The sequence below is a fragment of the Camelina sativa genome, chromosome 16 (assembly GCF_030686135.1).
Source record: "Camelina sativa cultivar CO46 ecotype springtype chromosome 16, ASM3068613v1".
In the NCBI taxonomy this organism is placed as follows: Eukaryota; Viridiplantae; Streptophyta; class Magnoliopsida; order Brassicales; family Brassicaceae; genus Camelina; species Camelina sativa.
In genome coordinates this window covers 6,437,070-6,459,012 of record NC_141895.1, presented here as the reverse complement: position 1 = coordinate 6,459,012, position 21,943 = coordinate 6,437,070, and the positions used below count along the sequence as shown (strand labels likewise).

Here is a 21,943-nt window from a genome sequence, read left to right as displayed (position 1 = left end):
GCAACCCCATTGATAAGATCTTGGGGATACTGCTGAAGTTCTTTGTATAGACTAGTTCTTAAGCACAATTTATTTTTTACAACACCATGTTAAACATTGATTTCACAATACTTAGATTCCACCATTTGTTCAAAAAGAAAAAAAAAAGATTCCACCATTGGTTTATTCTAGTGTTATGATTTACCATCTCCCAAATGCACGCTTAAGACTGGCGGAAATGAATGACAGAGAGTGACAGACCGAAAATGCTACTCTTATGCGTCATGGCTCATTTTCCTCTGATCCTTGGTTTACAAATAGCCCACAACAAAGATCTCAATGGAACCCTTTTGACCACATTGAGAATCACAATCATTTCAGTTTCCACATTTGTTGAGCAATCCTTGATTATGTAGTAAACTGCAGTACACTTTTCTAGTATCATTAACTCTGCAGATAAAGAAAAAGCTCTGACATGTTTAACACATACACTACTTTTTTCTTTATGGTGTTTCTTTACGTATCCAACATAGACACATTGCCAAAATTGGATTCAAAAGGGAGAAAGATAAAAACTTTATTAAAGATTCCTCACCGCTCATAAGTTCCAGGAAACATGAACACAAATTACAGACAATAAACAAAGAAAGATAAAGGACTGGTTTTTTTATTTTAAATCTAAAACAGAAGAAACTCTGAATGTCTCCAACATCAACTAGCCTAGCTAGCATTAGCAATACACATAATAAAAAGCCTAAGAAGACTGTACAAACAAAGCCAAACCAAGAGCCACACAAGCGTTTTAGAAAAAACCCCTGAAAAGCTCCTTATAGCTAACAACAACTCAGGTCACACAACAACAACAACAACAACAACAACTCATGTCAGTCTAAACTCCATCGAGTTTACAATACCTAATAAGCCCACAAACACAATAATCAAATCTCAGCAGAGTAAAGAAAAAGGACGAAGAAGAAGGAGAAGAGAGAGTGGTCTGTGTGTGTACCTGACGGCTCTGTTCTTTGCTTTTTTGTTTGCGCCATTTTTTAGGGGTTTTTTTATTTATATTATTGGGAATGAGAAGTCAATCTTTGCCGTTGGATTGATTTTGCAATTTTATATCTGACGTCTGTCTTTTAACATAGGAGACTTTGGAGTTCTCGCCTGTGAGGCTGGGACAACAAACTACAGTTAACTTGCGTTTCTGTCTTTTTTTGTATTTTTTTTGTTTTGTAATGTAAAATTGATAAACCGAATGGATGATTGGTTAAAATTACAAAATGAGAACATAAAAAAATCTTATTATACAAAGTTTAGTTTTCAAAGTTAATAACTCATCAGATTATGATATGTGTTAGTTTTAACGATTAGAAATTAAAATTAAAAACTCATCAGATCGTGACATGTGTCGGTTTTAGCGATTAAATATTCAAATTAGTAACTCATCAGATCGTGACACGTGTCAATTTTAACGATCAGAAATCATATATCAAAGTTAATAACTCATCATATAGTAACACATGTCAATTTTAACAATCAGAAATCATAATTTTCAAGCTTGGTAAAATGATGCATAAGATAATTTTAATCTTATTATATTAAAAAAACTTTGTAAATCCTAAAAAACAAAAGGATTGTAAATATACCCTTCTACCTAGGCAAATAGATGATGTTATATTTTTCACCAAACAAATTAATTTCGACTAGCTTTGTTTTTCTTGGTAAATTTTTCTTCTTTGTTTTTATTAACCTTTTGTTTGACACATCATTGTTCTTGAACAAGTCTCGAAGGCAATTTGTTTGTTGTCTAATCGAAGTAACTATATAAACAAAATTCATGGATATTACCACGTGTTTTCGTCGTCGTTTATTTGAATTTTGTTTCGTTTCTCAATTTCATAATGCATACTACGCAATTTTTGACTTTGAAATGTTAACAAAGTTTCTTATGCATAATAACTAAGGTTTTTGGGATTAATAATTTTCTCACGCTGTTATTATTATTTCTATTAATTTGCAGGAAATGTAGCATAAAAAAAGATGAATACACAAATGCAAGATAACAACAGAGATTATATAACACTAGATCAACTAAACAGAAAGCGTTCTTATCGTCGAACGATAGTACGTCTTACAAGAAAGTGGGAAGCAACAAATATTAAAAAAAACAATGAGCTCATTGGAATAAATTTTCTCATAAAATTGAAAAAGGATTAAGGAAAATATACAGAAAATTATTAATTCTAAAAAATATAAATACTCTTTTCTATATAAACATAGATCATATTATTCATCTAACAAAATAATTTATTCAAAAATATTTCTTTCAACTTTGTTCTATTGGTCAAACTTTTTTAATGGAAATTAATGGAAAGACAATTTTTCCTAATTTTTTTAACCAAAATATACTCCTACTTTCTACTTTTTCAGTTTGGAATATGTAAGATTAATATGTTGACCCAAAAAAAACTGGAAGATTAATATATGCATCTTCTTTTTCTAATATTGTATTTTAAAATTTATTGTAGTAGTTTTAGATTGTTTTATTTAATTTATATATTCATTTTTGAATTATTTGATATTCATATATTACCGTGCTTATAATTTTCTACTATTTCATAAATTATGTCAAATTAATTTTCTTCTAATTTCTCAACTTTCATTAGTTGGTCATAGACCTTTTTTTATGCAAACATAATTGTTACCATTCGTCAATCTCAAAAGGAGATAAAGAGGAGAAGGTCATCAGCCTAATGGTATTAGGTTGGATAAAATAGGCTAATCAAACACGAGCCTACAAAAAACATAGATAGATTGGAAAAACATAAATCGTTGTTGATAGGTCCATAGGAGCTTGGAGATAGAGACTACATCATTGTGTGTCAGCAAAACTTCCATGAATACATTGGAAAATTTAACATTAGTTACTATCAAAAGATTTTGTGACGTTGGAAAATGGTATTTAGTTTCATTGGTTGCTGGAGCAAGCCACTTTGAGATAGGTAAAAGACGTGAACATGTTTTCTCCATACAGGAGAAGGGTAGAGCAGAGGTTCTCTCTATGGTGGAGGAGTTTGGAGGCAAGGTTATTTCCCCAAGGGAGGAAGATAGGGAGGTTGGACACAAGGTTGGCCCTGTTTGTTATGGTGTCGCTGCGACTCCTTCCAGCGATCGATATTTAAACGTCGATGTGGCCAAATAAATGATGATAAATGAAAAAACTGTGGCTGCGATTATTTTTACGGAGGTTGATGGTGTGTTCATGTGTCGCCAGAAAAAACGGCGACAGGCAAAACGATCGCTGCGACTCTTTTTCATATAAGCGGTGACTCTTTTTAGCAGAAACAGAGACTCATGTCTGGGTTTTCCGGCACGTTAATTTTTCAGTCGCCGAAAGTGGTCGCCGCGACTATGTAAACGAACAGGCCCGTTATTTTTCCAAGGAAGGCGAAGCGAAAGTTCTCTCTATGGTGGAGGAAGTTGGACGCAAGATTCTCTCCATAAGGGAGGAGGGCAGAACTGAGGTTCTCTCCATGGTTAGTCATACACTATTGTGATGTAATTTATTTCTTATTCAAAATGTTTTTTGAGCCAACAATTTTAGTGATTAAAGAAACTATGTAAAAGTGAAAGTAAAAAAACATATAATAGTTGGCTTAATTTATTCATATAGACATTTTCTAGGTGGTAGTAAATAATATATTTGTAATATATAGTATACCTAGGTGTCAAAAATATACTTTTAATGGTAACATACATAAAAGATTTGTATATGGAGATAATCAGTGTATAATAGATTAATAGCACAATCTATATATATATATATATATAATGTACGGTAAATTTTAATACATTTTTATTAAATTTTATTTTATTTACAAAACTTTAAACCCGTACATCGGCTCCTTTTCAAATATATATATATATATATATATATATATATATATATATCTAAATTCATTAAAATTTCAAATATTTTTTCATAGTAATACAATTATACAAATGTCATGTTTCAAATTTGTGGCGACAATCAAGCTTATACTAATTTGTTGCTTAGTAATGTAGAACCGATTAATCGTACCGTTTAAAAAAAATTATCAGGGGCAATAATATTAAATAATTTTTAAAAGTTTTTAAAAAAATTATGTTAGTAAAAAAATTGATTAATTTTGTCAAGTTAACATAAGTAATAAAATTTTAAGTAGGATATGCGCTTGTTAACAAAGGAAATATAAAACAAAATTAAGTTTTTGTATTATATTTGTATGATATTTTAATATTATACACAACACAAAAACATGTATCTAAGAAGAAAATAGAGTAATGAAGGCAATAAAAAATATTTTAACGGAGGTATATTTAAAAACTCTTGTAAAATAACATTAATCTAAAAAAGTTTACCCGTCCTAACTAGTAAATACCCCGGTTAACCGTAACGTACGCCGCCCTTGTCCCTTCGCATCGGTTTAGTTCATCGGAACGGTACGGTTAATCCAAAAATATGAACATTCGTCGTCACCATCGAGCCACCATCGTCTTAACCAGTTTCATATCGTTGAGCTGCTTCATTGTCTTCACTATCTTCTCTAACAACAACGTTGTCTTCTCCTTTATCTAGAGTTATATGCGTATCACACTCAAATTTTTTTCTTGCTCATAACCAAATTTCCGCCATGTTACCCATTTTGGCCAAGCACTTTTCATTAGTTATTTTTTTATTATTTTTTATTTTTTGGTCAAACATGCGATCTTTCATTTCTAATTAGGATTCATTACAGATAAAGCCCCTTTTGCAAAAGCATCAGCTCGTTGATTAAGGTTTCTAGGTACGAAATTGAAAGAAACAGAGAGAAATTGAGAGGATAGTGATAGGATATCATGTAGAATCCCATGGAGTTCCTTGGATTGGATCTCCCGGTTGAGAGCTTTGACAAGATTTAACGAGTCTAAAGCAAAGATAGTGTTGGTGAAACCCGATTCAATCGCAACTCTCACTGTTGTCAGAGTTGCTAGAGCTTCGGCCATCAACGGTGAGGACACCTGCGAAGAAGACGATGCTCCTTCCAAAATTGGGTTATTGTTTTGGTCCCTGAAAGCCCAGCTGAACCCTGCGTTTCCGTTTAAACTCCAAGCTCCATCTGAGTAAGCCTGGGTGGCCATTCGGCGGTTTTGATTCTGGTGGGCAATTTGGGGTTTGATAGGTTCTTTCACCACTATGTATTGTGCCTCTTGCCATTCTCGCCCTCGTAAAATGGCCATGGTTAATACATCGGTTACTGAGGTGTGTTTTCTATTGAAGAGCAAGCGGTTTCGCGTTGTCCATAGGGACCATAAGATCCATGGTGCCAACGGTCCAAAAACAATTCCTGTGCGAGGAAAGCATAGCATCTTGTTAACTAAGGTTAAACCAGCTCTAGAGTTATAATTTGATAATTTAGGGTTTCTGCAGTTGTGTTCTTTTCATTAGTTAACATGATTAAATTGATGAATAAAGTAATCAAACTAAATTGTACTAACCAAATATATTAAATTTATCCGATTTTTAACTGAATTACAATGAAAAGATTTAATATTTGGTTATTTTTGGTTTTAAAACTCAAAACTCGAATTATTTGAGAACCAAACCGAGTTATTATATACTTCATATCGTCATATATAATAAGGAACTTCATAAATTCTCTTAAATATAATACATTTTAAAATAGAATAAATTAAACTAACATGGATGACAAAAGACTTCAAGCTTTTCAAGTATCTAAAACTTTTTTTTTCTCATACAATTTTACTTTTTCTCATGTACATTATATTGGTGGTGTTGTTAACTCTTTGTCAAAGACTCACAGTGATAACACTATATCTTGAAATTTAATAGAACCCATCATGTGAAAGGTAGGCCGGAGGAGACCCACTTTCCCATGAGGAAACTCCATTATCATTAAGTTTTTGTACACTCTCCTCTCGTAATCGTCGGTGATCTCTCCATTTCATCTTTAATTTGACGAATATGAAAATATCAACAACTTTGAACACACACACACACACAAAAAGAAAAGAGGAAAATATTAGCAACAGAATGATAATACTAAGTAAGAAGAAAACAATAATTGAATCAGATCGGATCTAAGAGCATGTTATCTGATTTGACATGTGGGCCGTTCATGAGTTTGATATTTTGGTTCCTACCTAACTACTCTACGCAATCATAGCTTTCTCTGTTATATTGATAACTTCGAATTGATACAATTTATTTTATTTGTTAGTTCAAAAAAAAACAATTTATTTTATTTGTAGTGTGTTGTTGACTTGTTGTTAACCTGTTATCGACATATATTACTCAGATCATATGTATAGGTTTTCAGAAGTTGCAAAAAATATAAACGGAATCTGATGGTTTGTTTTTCAAGAATGACTACTGTTTTTTATTTTGTAAAAACCAGTTAATTACACATTTATGAGTTTAATAAAAAATACCTAAAAAATTTGGTAACCAGCCAATTTTTCTGACAAAATTAGCGTGATATTATTCTAAATTTTTCTTTTGACTTTTTTCAAATATACTATTTTCAACACTTACCAAATTATCCAAAAATAAAACCCTATTTTTTTTATATGCAATAAACCTATGTTTGTTTGTTTTTGCATCATTCTTTTGGCATTACTTATGAATTTTTTTTTATATTTATATGCAAAAATTGATTCATTTATCAAAATCTGATGGTTTGTTTTCCAAGAATGGCTATTATTTTGATTTTGTAAAAACCAGTTAAATACACAACTATGATTTTAATAAAAATACCTAGAAAATATGGTAACCAGCCAAATTTTCTAACAAAATTTGCGTGATATTTTTCTAAATTTTTCTTTTGCTTTTTTCAAATATACTATTTTCAACATTTACCAATTTATCCAAATATAAAACCCTATTTTTTTATATGAAATAAACCTATGTTTATTTATTTTTGCATAATTCTGTTGGCATTACTTACGAAATTTTTTATTTTATTTATATGCAAACGTTGACTCATTTATCAAACCTATGTTTTCCGCAATAAATTTATGTTTATTTCTATCTGCTTCATTATATATAAAAAAACCAAAAGCTAAAAATATTATTCAAGATTTTGCAAAATTTAAAAATCAACACCAAAAATCAAAAATCAAAAACCCTGCAAAACATCATGACTTAAGTCTAACAACAAAACTGTAAACCATGAATTGTAAGTGATAAACCCAACCACAAACATTAAATTTAACCTAACATTACAAACTATAAATCATATTAAGACTAAAATTAATAACTACTGATCTAATTTTTGAACATCATTTTCACTCACATAATTAGTATGCTAATGAAATCTGTTTTGTTGGGAATACTTAAGTTCATTAATAGAAACCTTAAAAATTAAGAAAGTCATCTATCCGAATTCATTTATATTACATCTCTCTAGATAAAAAAAATTAGTGTCGAAGAAAATACTTTTACCATAATTTGTTGAATTTATCCAAGAAAGACCAAAAAAATAATAGCATCTAAACCATTAATATTACCTTGATCATATAGTATCAACTCGTAATTCTTTTAAACTTTTACGATAATTTCATATTATAATGAATTATAAGGTAAATTTTTCTCTAGACAACAATAATTTATCATATAATAAATACATATTTAAATAAAAGTACCATGATCCCAACAACAATAAAAAAAATGGGAAATTTTTAAATACCTCTTTTTCAAAACCACAATTCAAAAAAATTCCTCATTAAAACTTTATTAAAAGTGTCACTAAAAATTATATACTGTATGTATCCAAATATCTGTGCTAACTTATAAAAATATAAACAAATTAGCTTTATATGTGTGTAAAAATTTATATATAGACTATAAGTACCTTTTTAAAAACCTTTTAAAATTTTATAAATAAATATTTGGGTTGAGTCTCTGAATATTAGTTACCATCTAAAAGTACTTTCTAATCCTTATAAAATTTTATAAATTTTCAAATTGAAAATAGATAGATAAAATTAGCATTTTTTAAAAAAAGTATAATAAAAAGAGTATTTTCTCAGTATTCCATTAAAAAAATAATGAAATTAAAGTTCTATCTTTTAGATATTAATTAATTAAAAAAATTACTGTTTTCTTTCAAAAGAAAAAGAAATAAATCTACAACACATTCTCTCTCTCTTTCTATCTCTCTCATGTTCTGTAATCCCTAAATCCCCAATTGGGACAAATTAGTCTCTCTCTCTCTCTCTCCCTCTCCCACACACCCTTTGCTCGTGCTTGGGGAATGCGTTCTGTGTAGTCAGCTGCTGTATCGGAAGGTTCGTGTGTCTCTCTCTGTCTCACTCTCTTTCTCGTCCATTTTCTCAATTATCTCTGTTGTGTTTTTATTTTTTTGGATTATGAGACAGTACAAATGTATAAGGATATGGACGATTTGTTCTTTGTCTCGTGTTTGGTTTTGTGCCCTAAAACTGTTAAAACGGAGACTGTTCTCATGATTTCTCGAAATGGGTTTGAATTCAAATGTTGAATTGAATATTCAAAATGAAATCTTTTTTGACTCAAATTTGGAAAGTTATGATTTTTTAGTAAAGAGGAAATTAAAAATGAAATCTTTTTGACTCAAAATTAGTCTTTTGCCATATCTGTTCTGGAATTTTGCTTTTATTGAGTCAACATATTGAGTGAGCTAATGGGAAATTGAAGTTTAGTCATACATACGCTGGTTCATTGTTACTTGGCTTGGCTTGGCTTTCTTACACTTATGTTTATGTTGTTTACTCTGTCTTGTCTATAGTTTTTGTGAGCAGTGAGTGACAAATGAATAACGGTTCTTGGTTACCTGAAGAGGACTTCAAGGGTCTAGAGGATAATTTCTTTGATAATTTTGTTGAGCATATGGATGATATTCCCCTTGAAGACATTGAAACCGCTGATGATGATGAGGAAGATTGGGTTACCGGGTTTAAAAACCTCGGCCCTCCACCATTGGATGTGCTAACGAGTTTGTCCTCTGAGTTCAATTGCAAGGTGCAGCGTGTGCGAGTCCACAAGCCTGCAACCATTGTGGTGAGTACTGAGTAGTTCTTAGTCTTGTACACATTTAATTAAGACTATAACACCTATTTGCATGATCTATTATAGATTTAGCCTTCTGACCAAATTTATTGCATATAACTTCTTTCACTGTGCAAATCTTTGATTTAGGAAAGTTGTAACATATGGTACTTTCGTATTCAAAGTTTGATAGCTTTTTATTGCTTAAGGTTAGAAAAGCACGTAAATATTGATCACACTAATCTACATCGCTCATGCATATTACTTGAAAGATTTTTACACGATCACAGCACACAATAACGTTAGAAAATACGAGGAAAAGGGGATTCACTTTGCATCGTTTGTGCAACTTGTTATATTGTTCACGCAATCACATCCCACATTTGCATTCGGAAATAATTTTTGTACACCAAAACATGTCAATTCTTTTGGATTTAAGCTTCAGTTGGTTATTATTGCATTGGTAGCTAATTTGTCACTCTTATCTACATTAGTAAAGTGCATCATTTTGAATTGAAACTTCATTTATTTAAGCTTCACACGATTACAATATCCATTTTCATTAGGAAATAGTTTTGCATGTATATCTCCCATTCTATTGAAGATAAGCTTTCATAGCTTTTTACTGAATTATGTGTGTGTAAAAGTCAAAGAATCACGCTTGACTATACGAATTCTTATGTATCGTTTATGCATCATTTAGGCTAGAGATGTGTAAAAGTCAAAAAATTATTGTTTATAGACATCACACATACATGTTACTTCGGTAGATTATCCACACAATCACAATGCACATTTGCAAGAGGAAAGTAGTTTTGTGTCAGTATTAGCTAATGCTTCTGTGAGTTTGAAACACAATTGCTATTTTCTTACCCATTTAGGAGAGCACCTAGAAAATAATCCTCATTATGCTGCACCCGAGAGTGTATATGTTAAGTCTATGAATGTATATGAGAAAAATACTGTGGGGTGTCTTAGGTCTATCACTTAAGCTTTTTCATGTGTCAAATGCCCATGGATAGGAATATTTGCCAGCTATATATATAGAACATGGCTAAATAGGTATGGGCGTTGAGTGTTTCTGTGGCAGGGAAAGTTTTGGGTTTCTCTTGATCTCTTCAACAAACACAAAGTTACTTTGGTTAGTTAAGTGTCTACTGTTTGTTCTTGAGAGGAACAAAGGAGACACTGTTTTCTAAATCTATCAGTGTTTATGTACATATAGCACAAGAAGGATTAGGCATAGCATCATTATCAATTTGATATGGAAAGCAGTTGATCTGGATGAAATCATGCTCGTGTTTTGTTTGTATACTTTTCTTTGGTTCTCACTTAACTTGAGGGAGGCAAACCATAATTCCAGCATATCAGATCCTGTTTTGTAAGGAGAGAAACTGATGAAGGTCATGTCTTCGATTTTACCATGATTACTCTTTGTTCTTTTTCTTTACTTTTTGTATGCATTGAAATTGTTTCTGAATTTAGATTTAATTTACTTTGATTGACTTCATGCGTGCAGAAGCAGTCGAGTTCTTCGGATGTCTCTTCTACTGTTGATAACTTCCCTCCTGATGTCAAAGTCTCGAAGTTATTTCAGTCTACAAGTCCAGTCTCAGTTCTCGAGAACAGCAATGGTTCCGCCTTGTCCCAAAACCAAAACAGAATTCAGAGATTGGCCTTCCTTGTGAAAGGCATCAGAAGCAAGCGCAAACGCCCCACAACGCTGAGATTCTTCCAGTCACTTGGAGCAGAGATGTCTCAGATGTTTGTTCCGGAGGAATCAGAATCTGAGAATTCTGCCAAGAAGAAACGCAAGAAATATAGGAGTCCTCCCCAGTCGGTCTGTCACAGTCCAGAACTATTTAACCCAGATGGGACAGTCCGGAAGTGCACTCATTGCGAGACAACTAGGACCCCGCAGTGGAGGGAAGGACCCTGTGGGCGTAAAACCCTCTGTAATGCTTGCGGAGTACGGTTCAGATCAGGCCGTCTTGTTCCAGAATACCGTCCAGCATCAAGCCCGACCTTCGTCCCAACCGTGCATTCAAATTCGCACAGAAAGATCATAGAGATGAGAAGGAAAGATGAAGGCCAGCCTGATACCAGAAAGATCCGTACCGTGACTTCCTGAGCATTAAGAGACTAAAACAGGGCTTTGTAACTTCAGCAGACCAAATGAGTTTGGTCTATGATAAAAGGACAAAATTGTGAGGATTTGTAGAATTGGTCAACTCTCTTCTCTTGGAAGACTGATGTTCTTAAAAACTAGGGTTTAGGGTTTGTCTTTTTTTTTTATTTTATCTGATGCGGAGAGTTTAGGGTTTTTGTTTAAATTTAGGGTCTTAGTTGTTGTTTGATTATTTGGTTACGTTTGAAAGAATGTTTGGCTGACATCTATTTTTTTATCTGAGTAGTGTAGTGCACCTTCGGCTCGGGTTCTTATCTCCTCACTAAAAGAGGACTTATTAACCTGCTTTGATCCCGGGTCTATTGCCAGAGCCTCTCGGATAAGAGTGGTGTAATGCCATTTTTGTTTTCAAGAAGCAACCATATTACTTCTATAGGATAATCCTAGCATTTCTTCTATTTTGGAGAAGATTTTATTTTATAAAAGAATTTAAAGGGAAACAATAGATGGAGATTGGAAATGTCTTTACTTCCACAACAAAATTATAAACCATGAAATCATAAACCCAACCTTAAACCTTTAATTCAACCTACTTTTACAAACTGTAAACCATATTAAGAGTAAAAATACTAACTACAGTTGCTTTTAAATTTTAACTACAGCTGATTCTAAAATTTTTAACATCATTTTCACTCACTTAGTATGCTAATGAAATCTGTTTTACGAGGATATAAAGTTCATTAATCAAAATTAACCTTAAATTTATGAAAGTCGTCTTAACTAATGAATTTTACTAAATTTCTTACACAGTTTTTTTGTGCCGTAACAAATATTAGGACCATCACTCGTTAAACATTTATGATAGTAGAAAAACCGGTTAAATTAGTAACATCAAAAACATTAATATCAGCTTAGTCAAATAATCTAATACTCCCTCGTTTCAAAATATAAGATATTTGGAGTGAAAGCACGCAGATTAAGAAATAACCACTTTCAAAAAATTCAACCAATCATAAACAAGAATGCATAAAAGAAATAATAAAAAAATAGGAAAGTAATATAAAAGTTATTAAAAAAGTTGAAAACATCTTATATTATAAAACAGAGAAAAACCTCTAAAACATTCTATATTATGAAACGGACGGAGTATTTTTTTTAACTCCTACCACAAAATTTCATACTAGCGTGAATTTGCAGATAATTTTCTACAATTAAAAAAACACTAATTTATTATTTAATTAATATAATAATAAAATACCATTATCCCAACAACTAGAAAAGGAATGAAAAAGAAAGTTTTATTTTTAAGTAACAATTAATCAAAAGTTTACTGTGTTTTGTACTTTTCAGAAAGAAAAGACAATAAAACTACTAAGTTTATTAGATATATTTTTTATTATCACTTATACAGGTTGTAATAAAATATGATTAGGTTAAAATATTCTTGAATCATTGGTGCAAAATCTCAAGTTAAGATAAGTTTTGATAATAATAAATAATAGCTGTATTTTTTTCCTCTAAAAAATGTGTATATATATATATATATATTTATCTTAAATGAATTGCTTAATATAATCTTTTGAAAAGAAATCCTTCCATTAAAACTTGTCTCAATTTCCTGATATTGTACAAATTAAAACTTGTCTCTATCTCTCTCATGTTCTGTAATCCCTAAATCCCCAAATTGGGACAAATTAGTCTCCCTATCTCTCTCTCTCTCTCTCTCTCTCACACACCCTTGCTTGTGCTTGGGGAATGCGTTCTGTGTAGTCAGCAGCTGTATTGGAAGGTTCGTGAGTCTCTGTCTCACTCTCTTTCTCTTCCATTTTCTCAATCATCTCTGTTGTGTTTTTTGGATTATGAGACAGTACAAATGTAAAAAAATATGATTTGTTCTTGGTTTGTGTGCCCTATAATTGTTAAACGGAGACTGTTCTTATGATTTCTCGAAATGGGTTTGAATTCAAATGACGAATTGATTATTAAAAATGAAATCTTTTTTTGCCTGAAATTTAAAAAGTTGTGATTTTTTTCTTAATAGTAAAGAGGAAAATAAAAATGAAATCTCTTTGTCTCAAATTTCGTCTTTTTTTTTTTGCCATTACTGTTCTGAAACTTTTTGCTTTATTGTTACTCTCTATTGAGTCAACATATTGAGTCAGTGAGCTACATGTAAATTGAACTTTTATGTTGTTACTTGTTTTTTTTGGGCAGTGAGTGAGAGAAATGAGTAACGGTTCTTGGTTACCTGAAGAGGACTTGAAGGTTCTAGAGGATAATTTCTTCGATACTCTTGTTGATGATATGGATGATTTTCCCCTTGAAAACATCGAAACCGCTGATGATGATGAGGAAGATCGGGTTGCTGGGTTTCAAAACCTCGGGTCTCCTCTACCATTGGATGTGCTAACAAGTTTGTACACTCAGTTCACTTGCAAGGTACAGCGTGTGCGAGTCTAAAAGCCCGCACACCATAAATCCAATTTGCATTTTCCTATAGATTTAGCCTTGTGACCACATTTATTGCATATAACTTCTTTCACTATGCCACATTTAACAACATGCAAATCTTTGATTAAGGAAAGTTGTAACATAAGCTTCCATAGCTTCTTATTGCGTGATATGCAACTTGATATATATTGTTCATGCAATCGCATTCCACATTTGCAATTTGCATTAGGAAGAGATTTTGGTACACTTGCAACAACATGTCAATTGTTTCGGATTTAAACTTTAGTGTGCTTTTATTGCATCGTTTGGAATTTCAAAAAAAAATCACTCTTATCTACATTAGGAAAGTGCATCATTTTGAATTGAAACTTTATTTATTTACGTCACACATACATGTTAGTTCGGTAGTATTAGCTAATGCATCTGTGAGTTTGAAACACAATTGCTATTTTCTTACCCATTTAAGAAAGCAACTAGAAAGTAATCCTCAGTATGGTGCAGTCGAGAGTGTAAGTCTTTGAAGGAATATGAGAAAAGAGTGTGCAGTATCTTAGGTTTTTCACTTAAGTTTTTCATGTGTCAAAAGTCCATGGATGGGAATAGTTGCTATCTATATATGTATATAGTATATGGCTAGATAGGTATGGGCGTTGAGTGTCTGTGTGGCTTGAGGGTTCTCTTTAGTAAGACACAAAGTTACTTTGGTTAGTGTAGTGTCTGTGTTTGGTCCTGAGAGGAAAAAGGAGTGAACTGTTTTCTAAATCTATCAGTGCGTATACTGTTCTTATGGCTCTGTTCATTCTGAAGAAATCTTCTTTGCTTCTCACTTAACTTGAGGGAGACAAACCATAATTGGCAGCATGTCAAATCCTGTTTTGTAAGGAGAGAAACTGATGAAGATCATTTGTTATTTTTCTTTACTTTTTGTATGCATTTGAATATGTTAGTGAGTTTAGATGACTGACTTCATGCGTGCAGAAGCAGGCGAGTTCTTCAGATGTCTCGCCTACTGTTGATAGCTCCCCTCCTGATGTCAAAGTCTTGAAGCTAATTAAGTCTTCAAGCCCAGTCTCAGTTATCGAGAACACCAATGGTTCCGCCTTGTCCCATAACCAAAACAGAATTCAGAGACTTGGAGCAGAGATGTCTCAGCAGTTGGTTCCGGATGAATCAGAATCTGAAACTTACCTCTCCTCTGAGAATTCTGCCAAGAAGAAACGCAAGAAACAGAAGACTCCTGCCCCGAAATGCACTCATTGCGAGACAACCAGGACCCCGCAGTGGAGGGAAGGACCCCGTGGACCTAAAACCCTCTGCAATGCTTGCGGAGTACGGTTCAGATCAGGCCGTCTTTTTCCAGAATACCGTCCAGCATCAAGCCCGACCTTCATCCCAACTGTACATTCAAATATGCACAGAAAGATCGTAGAGATGAGAAGGAAAGGTGAAGGCCAGCTTGATACCTGAAAGATCCGTACCGTGACTTCCTGAGCATAGGAGACTAAAACAGGGCTTTGTAACTTTGGTCTATGATAAAAACAAAATTGTGAGGATCCGTAGAATTGGTTAACTCTCTTCTCTTGGAAGACTAATGTTCTTAACAACTAGGGTTTAGTGTTTGTCTTCTTTTTTTTTTTTAATAATCTGATGCGGAAAGTTTAGGGTTTTTGTTGAAATTTAGGGTCTTACTTGTTGTTTGGCTGACATCTATTTTTAATCAGAGTAGGGTAATGCACCTTAGGCTCGGGTTCGTATCTCCTCACAAAAAAAGAGGACTTATTAACCCTTTGGTCGGTCGCTGGCGTGAGGGGATTACGGGTCTATTGCCAGAGCCTCTCGGATAAGAGTGATGTTTAATGCCATTTTTGTTTTGGTAACCTATATTCGAGAAGCAACCATATTATTTAACTATGCAGTGTCATCTATACTACACCACCACACACATGACACAACAATGCTTCACAGAATACATCGGAACTATTCGAAGTTTAAACTTAAAACCATAAGACAAACCTGAAATTGTTGTGATTAAATTTGGATATATGAAGTATTTTTCTTTCTCGCTAACCATTGTCTTAGTTTGTATATGGCCATAACATTTGATGAGCAATATAAAGTATTTGGGTGCACACAAAAAAAAAAAAAATGCTACTAAAGTTCTGTAAGATATAAAGCGGGGTTGAAGAATATTTTATTTTATAATGGCTTTGATTGGAAGCATTCAAATGCTTTTTTTTTTTATAACAAAATGTTCAAATGGCTACCAATCACCATGCCGATTGGAGATGGTGTTTAAGATTAGCGGTTAGAATCAATTGAAAGAGTAAGTGGTTGGAACTGATTTTTGAGTGGCTGTGAAGGTGAAAACCAACCACCAAAAAACATGGGCTTTTGGCAATTTCGGTTACAAAGGAAAAAGATTAAATTTCTTTTTGCATTAAATATTTGTTTATAATGATGACTTAAAAAAAGAGGAAAATATTAATGTTTATGTAATAACGCATGCGAAGAAGTTAAATTTAAGTGGATTTTCAAATTGGCACGATAAGCTTTTATGTTTTGTTAATAATTTTGACTTTAGAAATAATTACACAAATTCAATTTAATGACAGATTCACTTCCATATTTTATTATTTAATTAAATTAATTTACTTTTTTATAATTTAATATAATATTTACTATTCAACCGATATAATGCTACCAATCAAGCAAAATACTCAACTTCTCTCTTCTACGATACCGGCTCTGATTGGTAACCATGTTTCAACGAGGCGGTTAGAAAATTATGAGCGGTTTTAGTCTTTTAGAGAAGGCGGTTAAAAAGACAGAGTTTAAAGATAGTAGAGGGAAAAGATGGTGTGGTTTAAGAGAGCGGTTGAGTATTTAGTTTGATTGGTAACATTGTAGCGGTTAAATAGTATAAATTATAATAATTAGTAAAATATTAAATTAGTTTGGTTGAAAATAAAAAATTAGAGTAATATAGTATTATTTAATTCATAATATAAAATATAAAAATAGTTAGATAAAAAAAAGTTAAAATGCTACATAATTAGTTTTTTCATGATAATAGATTATAATATTAAAATATCATAAATTATTTTAAAATTTTGTAATAAATTATGAAAATGTAATTTATACTATAAATTCTTAAAAAATTTAAAAAAATAGAAATCATTATCTAATACATAATAAGAAATATTAATATAATTGAATGAGAATTTTTATAATGCAAAATACTACTTTTATCATAGCGTTGAAAATTTACATATTTATCTCTGATCAGCCCATAACATATCAACAATTTGTAAGAAGCACACATATATAAGATAAATAGAGAAATTTTCCGTTGATGTTTCTTCTCAATACTATTTTTTATTAAATAAAAAGGTTTAAAAAATCCTGAAAAGTACGAGTAAAATCATATTATATTCACTGTTTTTCTTTACTTTGTCAGATAAAAAGAATCCAACGCCAAAAACAAAAAACAAAGTACCAAAATAAAAGCTTTGTAACTTTTAAACCTCACCAAACGTTGAGTCGGTGTTTGCAACCACCAAAAAAAAGGTTTCGCCACCTTTTCCAACCAAGATGTCCAACCATTATCTCCAAACGATATGTTGATTGGTGATCATATGGGCGGTTCGTTTGCAAACGACCTTAATTAGGGATACCAATCAAGCCACCATCTTTTCTATCCGCTATCTTTAATCGTTTTCTTTTTAACTGCCTTCTTTTCAATCGCTCAAAATTTTCTAACCACCTCGTTTAAATGTGGTCATCAATCAGACCCAATAGAGTTTAGAAAAAATAATAGAGTAGGGTTGGTCCGACTGGAGATGTCGTAGCCTAGATATGTATTTTTCTATTTTCACTTTAAAGTTTAATAATGTTTCTACTCAATGTATCACTTTAAACAGAGGTCTTAGTATTAGTATAAAAGATAGAGTTACTCCTATAGAATAGTCCTATCATTTCTTTTATTTTGGAAAAGAGTATATCCTATAATAGAATTTAGAGGGAAAAATAGAGTAGGGTTGGAGATGCTTTTAGCTCTAACAACAAAATTGTAAACCATGAATTATAAATCCAACCTTGAACCTTAAATTCAACCTAATTTTATGTAAACCATATTAAGAGTAAAAGTAATAACTACAGTTTCTACTAATTTTTAACATCATTTTCACTTACATAGTTAGTATGCTAATGAAATTTGTTTTACTAGGAATTCTAAGTTCATTAATCAAATAACCTAAAATTTATGAAAATCATCTTAACAAATGATTTTACTAAAAAAAAAATATACTACTAAATTACCTGCACAAATTATTTTTAGTGTCGAAACTCGAAACAAATATTAGTACCATCGCTTGTTGAACATCTATTCCGTAAAATTAATAGCATTAAAAATATTTAATATCATTTTAGTCAGATAATCTGAACTCATTTAAAAAAAAAAAAAAAACTCCTACCAAAAAAATCTCATATTTCAAGGTCATTTTTAAAAAAATTAAAGAGTACTAATTTATTATGTAATTAATATATTTTTGAATAATAAAATACCATTTACCCATCAACAATAAAAAGAATGAAAATAAAGTTAAGTATCAATTAGTTAGAAGTTCACTGTATTTCTATTGTATTTTACTATGTTTCTTAGATATTTTGTTCTATCATCACTTTATACAGATTGTGATAAAATATGAGTAAGTTAAATATTCTTGAACCTATATCATTGTTGCAGAATCTCAATTTGTTAAGATAAGTTTTGATAATAATAGCTGTAATTTTTTCCTCTTAAATCTTATAAATTCTATTTTTTTTTCTTAAATGAATTGCTTAATATAATATTTTGAATAGAAATCCTTCCATTAAAACTTGTCTCAGTTTCCTGCAAATTGTTCAAAATAATCTAAAATCTTCTTTAAAGTGAAGTAAATCTTTGAAAATATAAAATTTTGGAAACTCATTTTTCCCAAACGACAACAAAAAAAAAATGAATGGTAAAGTCAAAGATGACACACACAATTGAAATCCCGTGTACATTAACAACATTACCTCTCTCCCTCTCTCTCTCTCTCTCTCTCTCTCTCTCTCTCTATCTCATGTTCTGTAATCCCTAAATCCCCAATTTTGGACAAATTAGTGTCTCCCTCTCCCACACACCCTTTGCTCGTGCTTGGGGAATGCGTTCTGTGTAGTCAACTGCTGTATCGGAAGGTTCGTGTGTCTCTGTCTCACTCTCTTTCTCTCAATTATTTCTGATTATGAGACAGTACAAAATGTAAAAAGAAGATGTTTTGTTCTTCGTTATGATTCTTCCTTGTCTCGTGTTTTGTTATTCTGTGCCCTAAAACTGTTAAAACGGAGACTGTTCTCATGATTTCTCGAAATGGGTTTGAATTCAAATGTTGAATTGAATATTAAAAATGAAATCTTTTTTTGTTGGCCTAAAATTCTAAGCCAATTTATATGTAACGACGAAATTAAAAATGAAATCTTTATTGACTCAATTTAGTCTTTTTTTGCCATTTCTGTTCTGTAAAATTTGCTTTCTCTCTCTATTGAGTCAACATATTGAGTGAGCTAATGGGAAATTGAATTTTAGTCATACATACGCTGGTTCATTGTTACTTTGGCTTGGCTTTGCTTAAACTTATGTTAATGTTGTTTGCTCTGTCTTGTCTATGGTTTTTTTTTTTTATTGACCAGTGAGTGACAAATGAGTAACGGTTCTTGGTTACCTGAAGAGGACTTCAAGGGTCTAGCCGATAATTTCTTTGATAATCTTGTTGAGCATATGGATGAGTTCCCCCTTGAAGACATCGAAACTGCTGATGATGATGAGGAAGAAGATTGGGTTACCGGGTTTAAAAACCTCGGCCCTCCACCATTGGATGTGCTAACGAGTTTGTCCTCTGAGTTCAATTGCAAGGTACAGCGTGTGCGAGTCCACAAGCCTGCAACCATTGTGGTGAGTGACTGAGTTCTTAGGCTTGTACACATTTAATTAAGCGTCTCACTTGATAGATTGTTTACTTTGCATCATTTATGCAACTTGATATATTTGTTCATGCAATCACTTCCCACATTTGCATTAGGAATAAATTTTGGTACACTGCAACATGTCAATTCTTTTGGATATAAGCTTCAGTTGGTTTTTTGTTGCATTGAAAAGAATCACTCTTATCTGCATTAGGAAAGTGCATCATTTTGGATTGAAACTTCATTTATATAAGCTTCTCACGATTACAATATCCATTTGCATTAGGAAATAGTTTAGCATGCATATCACCCACCAATTCTACTGAATATAAGCTTCCATAGCTTTTTACTGAATTAGGTGTGTGTAAAAGTCAAAGAATCACGCTTGTCTATATGTATTCTTATGTATCATTTAGGCAAGAGATGTGCATGCAAGAAAGTCATTGTTTATATACATCACACATACATGTTACTTCGGTAGATTATCCACATTCCACACAATCACAATGCACATTTGCTAGAGGAAAATAGTTTTGTGTCAGTATTGGTGTATTGCTTCTGTGGGTTTGAAACACAATTTTCTATGTTCTTACCCAGTTAGGAAAGCACCTGAGAAAGTAATCTGAGAGTATGTATGTTAAGTCGTTGAAGGTATATGTGAAAAGGACTGTGCAGTGTCTTAGGTCTTTGACTTTAGCTTTTCTTGTGTCAAATTTCTATGGATAGGATTAGTTGTCAACTCAGCAGCTGGTATATGTATAGGATGTGGTTAGATAGGTAAGGGCGTTGAGTGTTTCTGTGGTTGTTTAGGGCCTTTGGGGCAGGGAAAGTTTTTTTGGGTTTTCTTGATCTCTTCAACAAAACTTTAAATTAGTTTGGTTAGTTAAGTGTCTGTGTTTGTTCTTGAGAGGAACAAAGGAGAAACTGTTTTCTAATTCTATCAGATTGTATGTGTATATGTAGCACAAGAAGGATTAGGCTTAGTATCATTGTCAATCTGATATTGAACTCTGTTGATCTATGTCGAACCATGCTCATGCTTGTTTCATTCAGAAGAGAAATTGATGAAGATCATGTCTTCTTTTTCTTTACTTGTTGTATGCAATGAACATGTTTCTGGATTTAGAGTTATTTACTTTGATTGACTTCATGCCTGCAGAAGCAGTCGAGTTCTTCGGATGTCTCTTCTACTGTTGATAACTCCCCTCCTGATGTCAAAGTCTCGAAGCTGTTTCAGTCTTCAAGCCCAGTCTCAGTTGTCGACAACAACACCAACGGTTCCGTCTTGTCCCAAAACCAAAACAGAATTCAGAGACTGGCCTTTCTTGTGAAAGGCATCAGAAGCAAACGCAAACGCCCCACAACGCTTAGATTCTTCCAGTCACTTGGAGCAGAGATGTCTCAGCATTTCGTTTCGGATGAATCAGAATCTGAAACTTACCTCTCTTCCGAGAGTTCTGCCAAGAAGCGCAAGAAGAACAAGAGCCGTCCGGCCCCGTCGGTCTCCAGTCCAGAACTATTTAACTCAGACGGGACAGTCCGGAAATGCACTCATTGCGAGACAACTAGGACACCGCAGTGGAGGGAAGGACCATGTGGGCGTAACACCCTATGCAATGCTTGCGGAGTACGGTTCAGGTCAGGCCGCCTTGTTCCAGAATACCGTCCAGCATCAAGCCCGACCTTCATCCCAACCGTGCATTCAAATTCGCATAGAAAGATCATTGAGATGAAGACTAAAACAGAAAGATCCGAGCATAGAGACTAAAAACAGGGCTTTTGTAACTTGAGTAGACCAAATGAGTTTTCTAATTAATTCACGCTTTTTTTTGTGTGCTTCCGCTTGTTTAGTACCATCATTTTCGATGTCGTTATTTTTTTATAGAATTATTAAGCTTATTTAGGAAAAAAATAGTACATGGTATAATTAAAGCTATTTTAAATATTGAGATTAGGTCTGCGTATTTACGCCGGTATAAGAATTATGTGTAGAATTCTATTGAAAATATTTGAATTTTAATGGTATACCATATATTAATTCTATATTTTATTTGGTAAAAAGATTTTAATATCGGTTTTAAACTTAATGCACTTCATCTTGTAATATAATTTGTTTGATAGTATATTTTTTTTGCGGGAATAGTACTCTGAATTTTTAACTTCTAGTAGCCATTGATTCTGACATTATATTTGTTGAAGGCTTTTGTTTACCACCGTAGCTTATTCTTCTTTTGTTTACCACCGTAACCCAAACTTTATTATTTTAAAACTTTAAATTTGTGTGATTTAATAAGATATGTAATTTTAAATATCTTAAACATATTTATATTTTA

General features: G+C 32.3%; 4 protein-coding genes and 1 long non-coding RNA gene across 7 annotated transcripts; 3 read left to right on the top strand and 2 right to left on the bottom strand.

The window, feature by feature from the left end:
* Positions 1 to 27: 27 nt before the first annotated feature.
* LOC147925186 (uncharacterized) lies at positions 28 to 1,073 on the bottom strand. Its single transcript, XR_015583690.1, has 2 exons — positions 986 to 1,073; positions 28 to 399 (listed from the first exon to the last, which is right to left on the bottom strand). It is a non-coding gene; the product is annotated as an uncharacterized LOC147925186 (long non-coding RNA).
* A 3,664-nt stretch (positions 1,074 to 4,737) lies between these two features.
* Positions 4,738 to 5,238, bottom strand: LOC147925185 (uncharacterized). The gene has a single exon (XM_087492518.1). It carries the CDS (start codon positions 5,236 to 5,238, stop codon positions 4,738 to 4,740), a length of 501 nt encoding a protein of 166 aa, XP_087348644.1.
* A 2,863-nt stretch (positions 5,239 to 8,101) lies between these two features.
* On the top strand, positions 8,102 to 11,439 carry LOC104750066 (putative GATA transcription factor 13). Of its 2 annotated transcripts, none has more exons than XM_010471798.3 (3): positions 8,102 to 8,307; positions 8,787 to 9,058; positions 10,566 to 11,439. In XM_010471798.3, exons 2-3 carry the CDS (start codon positions 8,810 to 8,812, stop codon positions 11,175 to 11,177), a joined length of 861 nt encoding a protein of 286 aa, XP_010470100.1. In that variant the 5' UTR covers positions 8,102 to 8,307; positions 8,787 to 8,809; the 3' UTR covers positions 11,178 to 11,439. The 2 variants fall into 2 exon arrangements, with proteins under 2 accessions (XP_010470100.1, XP_087349145.1); XM_087493019.1 differs by having other exon boundaries at positions 8,118 to 8,307; positions 8,787 to 10,449.
* Positions 11,440 to 12,735: 1,296 nt separating this feature from the next.
* LOC104750065 (putative GATA transcription factor 13) lies at positions 12,736 to 15,301 on the top strand. Of its 2 annotated transcripts, none has more exons than XM_010471797.3 (3): positions 12,736 to 12,963; positions 13,389 to 13,613; positions 14,604 to 15,301. In XM_010471797.3, exons 2-3 carry the CDS (start codon positions 13,401 to 13,403, stop codon positions 15,090 to 15,092), a joined length of 702 nt encoding a protein of 233 aa, XP_010470099.1. In that variant the 5' UTR covers positions 12,736 to 12,963; positions 13,389 to 13,400; the 3' UTR covers positions 15,093 to 15,301. The 2 variants fall into 2 exon arrangements, with proteins under 2 accessions (XP_010470099.1, XP_087349528.1); XM_087493402.1 differs by having other exon boundaries at positions 12,743 to 12,963; positions 14,610 to 15,301.
* A 3,329-nt stretch (positions 15,302 to 18,630) lies between these two features.
* On the top strand, positions 18,631 to 21,693 carry LOC104750064 (putative GATA transcription factor 13). Its single transcript, XM_010471796.3, has 3 exons — positions 18,631 to 18,845; positions 19,338 to 19,599; positions 20,770 to 21,693. The coding sequence occupies exons 2-3, from the start codon at positions 19,348 to 19,350 to the stop codon at positions 21,376 to 21,378; spliced, it is 861 nt and encodes a 286-aa protein (XP_010470098.1). The 5' UTR covers positions 18,631 to 18,845; positions 19,338 to 19,347; the 3' UTR covers positions 21,379 to 21,693.
* Positions 21,694 to 21,943: the final 250 nt, after the last annotated feature.

Coding starts and splice junctions, on each gene's coding strand:
- LOC147925185 (XM_087492518.1), bottom strand. CDS start 5,238: ATGGCCATTTTACGAGGGCGAGAATGGCAAGAGGCACAATACATAGTG.
- LOC104750066 (XM_010471798.3), top strand. CDS start 8,810: ATGAATAACGGTTCTTGGTTACCTGAAGAGGACTTCAAGGGTCTAGAG. Junction 9,059..10,565: donor ACAAGCCTGCAACCATTGTG/GTGAGTACTGAG, acceptor TCATGCGTGCAG/AAGCAGTCGAGTTCTTCGGA.
- LOC104750065 (XM_010471797.3), top strand. CDS start 13,401: ATGAGTAACGGTTCTTGGTTACCTGAAGAGGACTTGAAGGTTCTAGAG. Junction 13,614..14,603: donor ACACTCAGTTCACTTGCAAG/GTACAGCGTGTG, acceptor TCATGCGTGCAG/AAGCAGGCGAGTTCTTCAGA.
- LOC104750064 (XM_010471796.3), top strand. CDS start 19,348: ATGAGTAACGGTTCTTGGTTACCTGAAGAGGACTTCAAGGGTCTAGCC. Junction 19,600..20,769: donor ACAAGCCTGCAACCATTGTG/GTGAGTGACTGA, acceptor TCATGCCTGCAG/AAGCAGTCGAGTTCTTCGGA.